The 5,799-nt window shown below is 33.1% G+C and overlaps 2 protein-coding genes across 7 annotated transcripts in view; one reads left to right on the plus strand and one right to left on the minus strand.

Annotated features, from left to right (window-relative positions):
• The window catches only part of LOC118748144 (zinc transporter 1-like), a 38,091-nt gene that overhangs the window by 12,287 nt on the left and 20,005 nt on the right, over window positions 1–5,799 (minus strand). The window lies entirely within an intron of this gene.
• Window positions 971–5,059, plus strand: LOC118748148. 5 transcript variants are annotated; one of them, XR_004994025.1, is made up of 9 exons: window positions 971–1,272; window positions 1,328–1,363; window positions 1,489–1,965; window positions 2,118–2,343; window positions 2,697–2,765; window positions 2,842–3,093; window positions 3,148–3,360; window positions 4,509–4,662; window positions 4,729–4,831. XR_004994025.1 is itself a non-coding variant. In XM_036482475.1 (9 exons), the coding sequence occupies exons 6-9, from the start codon at window positions 3,005–3,007 to the stop codon at window positions 4,860–4,862; spliced, it is 579 nt and encodes a 192-aa protein (XP_036338368.1). In that variant the 5' UTR covers window positions 980–1,272; window positions 1,328–1,363; window positions 1,489–1,965; window positions 2,118–2,343; window positions 2,697–2,765; window positions 2,842–3,004; the 3' UTR covers window positions 4,863–5,059. The 5 variants fall into 5 exon arrangements, 4 of the variants coding, with proteins under 4 accessions (XP_036338368.1, XP_036338369.1, XP_036338372.1 ...); XM_036482475.1 differs by having other exon boundaries at window positions 980–1,272; window positions 2,842–3,082; window positions 4,729–5,059; XM_036482476.1 differs by having other exon boundaries at window positions 980–1,272; window positions 1,489–1,559; window positions 2,842–3,082; window positions 4,729–5,059.

The following is a 5,799-nucleotide window of genomic DNA, read 5'->3' on the forward strand; positions in this document are numbered from 1 at the left end:
CTGACGTTTTTACAGGAAATAGTGCTTTTTGCGTTCCTATGCACTTCTGCATCTGTTCTCCTTTTACTCTCAGTTGAGAGAGTAAAATTGTAGTTTGACAGTTCCACAGGATGCAGAAGTGCATAGGAACGCAAAAAGCACTATTTCCTGTAAAAACGTCAGACGGTTTGTTTACATGTCATTGGTACTACACCGATTTGGCTGAAATATCACTAAATAATTATTAAAATTTATACATATTCAAATATTTCGTTGTTTACTTCCATTTTTTAACAAATATAAGCTTCTTTGCTTTCACTGCTTTCTGTTTTTGTTTGCACATGTAAATCAGCTGATCGTTTGACACTTTTCATGAACTTACAGGAAAAAAATCTCCGGACTAAATCCTGTAACTTCTGACTAGGAACAGTTGCTCATTTACTCTCTCAAATGTGTTCCCACTTACAGGTTTTGTGTCAATAGGAACGACTTCCTGTAAGTTCTGACTAAATCCTGTAAACCGGACTGCTATTGGAACAGACTAATTTATATAATAATAATAATTATATTTTAGTATATTCGGTTTCAATATGCAACTAATTCGCTTAGTACAGATAAAACCATGTTTAGCATGTAACGATAAAAAAATATGAAGTTTTAAAGTACATATATGGGGCGATTCACGTCAAATGTCCCAGGCGCGCTGAGAGGTGCAAAACAAGTTACTTTTCGACTAGCTGGGAAACAGCAGAAAATGGGAAAAATATTTCGAAAACTATGATTTCTATAGATTTTTGTACGGGCTATCCGACGGTTCTATACATTTTCCAAAAATTCCCCATTTTCCTGGTGAAAACTCTAAACGAAAATTTGTTTGTAATTTTTCTCAATTATTTTTTACTTACTTTTTGTTTTAAGTTACCTCAAACGAAAGATCAGGACTTATTGCATAGAATTCATTCATGATTCAATAATACAACCCTGCAAGCCACAGCTAACCAGTTGCCCCTGAAATTCAACAGATTTACACACACACTCGCAACTTTTTAGCTATGCTACCCACACATTTACAAATTTATTTTTCCGACTGTCAAAACAAAATTCTGAGTGAGAGAACCGGACCTAATAAAAATTTTTACTGTAATAAGAATTTTATGCGTTAGAGCGAGTAAGTGGAAATGAAGCAAAATTTGACAGCTTTGATCACAGAGGCTGTGACTTTAGCAAAAGTTTGACATCTTTGATCACAGTAGGCTGTAAATAAAAGCGTTAATTTTGCAAAAACATTTGAAGGTAAGAGAACGTTTTAACAATTTGCATTGTTTATAATGGAATTTTTTTCTTTTAGATTGCCGAAACATTGCGATTTAATCATATAATTAAGGTATGTATTAGAATTATTCACATATTTGTATATTTTAATTGATAATTTTGCATTTACAAATTTGCGTTTTTCATTCTAAATTTATCTTCGACCCTGCTACCACGGAACATCAACGCCACCTCCAGTCAGGCTCCACACCAGCATATCCACCACCTTCAACGCCGCCACCAATAAACAGCGCTGCATACATTATTCGGTAAGTTTTCATGCGACGAATAAACGTTGCTTCTGCTGCAACTGCCTACATTAATCATGTTCCTGGTGCTTCCCGATTTGCACATTTCAAAAGAAAAGCTGTTTTTGCAATTAATAAACCTTATGGCGTACAGAAACAGCTTCCTCTAAAAACCTGCGAAGCGTGAAGTACCTGGAACAGGCTTATTTAGTGCGTTCCAGAACGTCTACGATTTGCAGGTTTTGCAGGATTTAGTCCAAAGTCGTTCCCGTACGCCACGTTCACATAAGGCTTATTAAAGGCAAAAACAGCTGTTCCGGAAAACCTGCAAATCCTGCAAATCGTGAAGTACGGGAACAGGCTAATTATGTGCAAATGTAAACAACAAAAGAAAGTGCAGTGTTTACATATGTAAAAAGTGTAGTAGGTCAGCCTTTGGAGGTTTTCCAAAACGAGTCAGTTCAACAAGTTGTAAATTGGAATTTCATGGTTGTGCGCTTAAAAACTGATATGTTTTGGAAAACAGTCTTTCTTACGATTATGCGATACCTTTTTATGTGCATATATTTTCAAATTTAGGACTGGTGAATGCGGTCATTCTGGAAGCCATAGTTTACAAAGTGTAGTGCACAGTTCAACAACAGTGATTGGGTTTGCTACTTCATAGCAGCAGTGGAAATGGAAACATTGCTCTGCTATTGCTACTTCTCTACTTGAATAGATAAGAAGCACGGCCAGAATCGGAAAACACACGAGGACCTTCCTTGTTTTACTTGGTTCTATGTTTCGTTGAGGCACAGATCAGGTAGGAGAACTAAAATATGAACGAAGTGATATTTGTAGTCAGAGTAATAGCACATACAACAATATTATGATAGCCTCAACGAAACATAGCACTAATTAAAACAAGAAAGGCCTTCTTGTGTTTCCCGATTCTGACACTGCTTCTCATCTATTCAAGTAGAGAAGTTGCAATAGCAGATCCACGTTTCCGTGCCACTTCTGCTATGAAGTAGTGAACTCAACCACTGGTAGTTGTCATAATTCGCAGTAGTAACAGTTTAACATGAAGGTAGAATTTTTATTTTTGGATTCCTGATACGAATAAGTTTATTTTAGTTCCGATTCTGCATAATCTTTTTTTTCCTTCTCTTGAAGCAATGGATTTGTCACCACTGTTCCTGGGAGATACCGAAGCCCTCTCTCCACCACGCACGAGCAACACAGGTATTTCGAAAATATACATACATATACATTTACAATATGTTTAATAGTTTTTAATCAAACATTCCTGCGCTTTCAGGTGTAGCCCTACATAGAAAGCGCTTTCATGTGGCACTGCCTTACGAGGAGCGCTTTGTCTCCCAGCCAACAGTAACCACCAAAAGGGTGTAGCCACTACACCAACAACAAGCAACACAGGTCAACAATTTACCTTGTCTTACCTGCTGGAGAGGCAAAAAGAAATGTTTGATGGCGTCATGGCCGCCATTGGAAGAGTTGAGTCAAAGGTGGAAGGAATAGCAAATGCTCTGGCCGAAAAGGTTATATCAATGTACATATTTATGAATGCTAAAATTATTGTTTAATAATTTAATTTTTTTTTCAGATGCCCGAACGCGCGGAAGTTCAAGCTCAAGGGCAGCTACTGCGAGAGTGCAAAGTGGTGACCTCGAAAGTTCACCAAAGTATTTCCCGAATCACTGGAGATGCTATTAGTAAAGAGCATACTTTGCTTCAAAGTATGCTTCCACTATCATCCCAGGAAAAGTTAAATACTTTGGAGAATCTTTTGGGAAACAAACCACACTCCGATGCGATGGTAATTTTTGCTAATTTTTTTTTTTGTTTTTTATACACATATACAAATGTATGTATATATCATATTAGTTGTATATATGCATTTTATTTTACTCATATTAATTTTTATTCGTATATACATATGTATGCAATTTTTTTTATTAAAATTTGGTTTATAGTATGTATAACAAAAATCGTAAAAACCAAAGTTCCAAACTTTGTACAAATAATAGGAAAATTCGATAAAATTTAATTTAATTTTCATGCACTTTTCCAGCTTTTTGATACGAATTTTAAAAATGTTTTGAGTGTGCAATTCTGTAGCCCACTGATTTTTAGTATAATAATATGCAAGTTTGAAATTTTCACAAATGCGATTTTTTTGTGAACGGATTGGCTTACTTTCTCCCATACAAAAATAAACTCAATCACACAAAAGAAAATCTAAAAAATGCCGCAAATTTGTAGAAACTTAAAACTTAAATCTTATTATAATAAAATTCAGTGGACTATAAAATTCCATACTCGAAATATTTTTACAAATCGTATCAAAAAGCGGGAAATGGGCATGAAAATTTATGGAAATGGTTTGTAGGATTTTTGTTGTACTATGAGCCACTTAACTCTATCTTTCAAGAACACGCAAAACAGCATATGTCAACAAAACATATTTTACCGTCATAGAGAACTATATTATAATTAAAAAACAATACATATTTAGCTTGTTCCCGTACTCTAGGATTTGCAGGTTTTACAGGAACAGCTGTTTCTGCCTTTGATAAACCTTATGTGAACGTGGCGTATGGGAACAACTTTGGACTAAATCCTGCAAATCGTAGACGATCTGGAACGCTCTTATTATATAATTACTTTTTCGCTGTTCACAAACTTTTGAAAAATTTGTTTTCAACAACTAAATATTTTCTTTTAAATAACAGTTTTTGCTGTGACTTACCGCTCTGTAAACATATGATATTTTGCTTGTCTGTGAAAGATTTTGACGATTTTTAGTTAAAGATGCAGTTTTACTATTTTAAATAAGATCTTTCGATTGGTGTTAATTTATATTTCGTTTATGTAGTCATATATTATATTTTATTATTTACATTTATATTTATAATTGCATTTATGTACATATCTAGTATTTATAAATTTTATAATCTTTTCCAGCTGAACATAATTTTAAAATTGAAGGGTGCTAAGGGTTGTGTGAAACACGTGTTGAGAAGCATTTTTGCCGACACTCTACTCATTTCATACAATTATGAGGGCAAAGCCAACAAAGCTCCACTTCTGGGGCTAAAAACAATAGAATTAGTTTTCGGTAAATATGTTTTAATTGTTTATTTGACTTATTTCAGGAAGTAATGCATTTATATTTTTCCAACAGATGCGTTTGTGAGTATGCCCAAAATTGACCTCATTGCGGAAATCAGAAAGCACGTGTTCCTAAGCCACAATAGGTACAAACAAATTGTAATAAAAAAAAAAATTAAACATAATAACAAATCTAACAATAATTAATTTAATTACCTTATTATTAATCTCTAAAAAAAAGTAACATAAAAATTTAATAACTTTCCAATCTAAATTTCAAAAACGTTATTTAAATACGGCTATTCGGGATTTTTTGTATATCGACTGCGGAGTGGAAGATCGACCTCGGCAGCCAGTTCGAAAATGCCCTATCTCAAAAAACTTTTCAAGAACGCCCTATTTCAGAATTTTATTAAAAAACGCTTCCGAGTTCGGTTCAAAAAGGCCCTATCTCACTTCAAAATGTATTGAAAATGTGCTGAGATAGGACGTTTTTGAAACGAATTCTAAAAAACGAATTGAAAAGTTTTTTGAGATAGGATGTTTTCGAGCTGGCTGCCGAGATAGGTCGATCTTCCACTTAGCAGTTGATATGCTCTTGAATTCTGTATTTGTGGTTTTTGGTAGGTAATGAAGTAAACTTTTATATTGTATTGCTGTAAGAAATTTCACTACTTTTTCTACCAAAAACCACAAATACACATGCAAGGGCATATACAAAACATCCCGACTACCTTTATTAATTTGTAAATAATTGTAAATAGTGTAAAAAGTAAATTTTAACAATAGTTTTTTTAATAATTTTATATTAAAATTTGCATACTGGAATTTTAACAACAAAAAACCTACCTACCTACCTATTTATAAAAGCTTAGTAATTAGTAAATGACATAGTTTTAAACATTTTAACAGCAGAAATAACAATAATTAATTGAATTACTCACTGATCTGATTATTTAAATTAATATTTTATTATTTAATAAATTTTAATACTACATTATTTTGTCATTATGAAAGCGGTCATATTTATGTTTTTAAATATGTTATTGAAATAAATAAATGAATAATGAAAAAATTACTTTTTGTACAATTTACTTAAAAAATTGTGGTTATAAACACCATAGCACTAACTACTTCAGTAGGT

The sequence above is a fragment of the Rhagoletis pomonella genome, unplaced genomic scaffold (assembly GCF_013731165.1).
Source record: "Rhagoletis pomonella isolate Grant_MI unplaced genomic scaffold, Rhpom_1.0 Rhpom_scaffold_00012, whole genome shotgun sequence".
Lineage (NCBI taxonomy): Eukaryota > Metazoa > Arthropoda > Insecta > Diptera > Tephritidae > Rhagoletis > Rhagoletis pomonella.

Coding starts and splice junctions, on each gene's coding strand:
- LOC118748148 (XM_036482475.1), top strand. CDS start 3,005: ATGTTTGATGGCGTCATGGCCGCCATTGGAAGAGTTGAGTCAAAGGTG. Junction 3,083..3,147: donor CAAATGCTCTGGCCGAAAAG/GTTATATCAATG, acceptor TTTTTTTTTCAG/ATGCCCGAACGCGCGGAAGT. Junction 3,361..4,508: donor AACCACACTCCGATGCGATG/GTAATTTTTGCT, acceptor AATCTTTTCCAG/CTGAACATAATTTTAAAATT.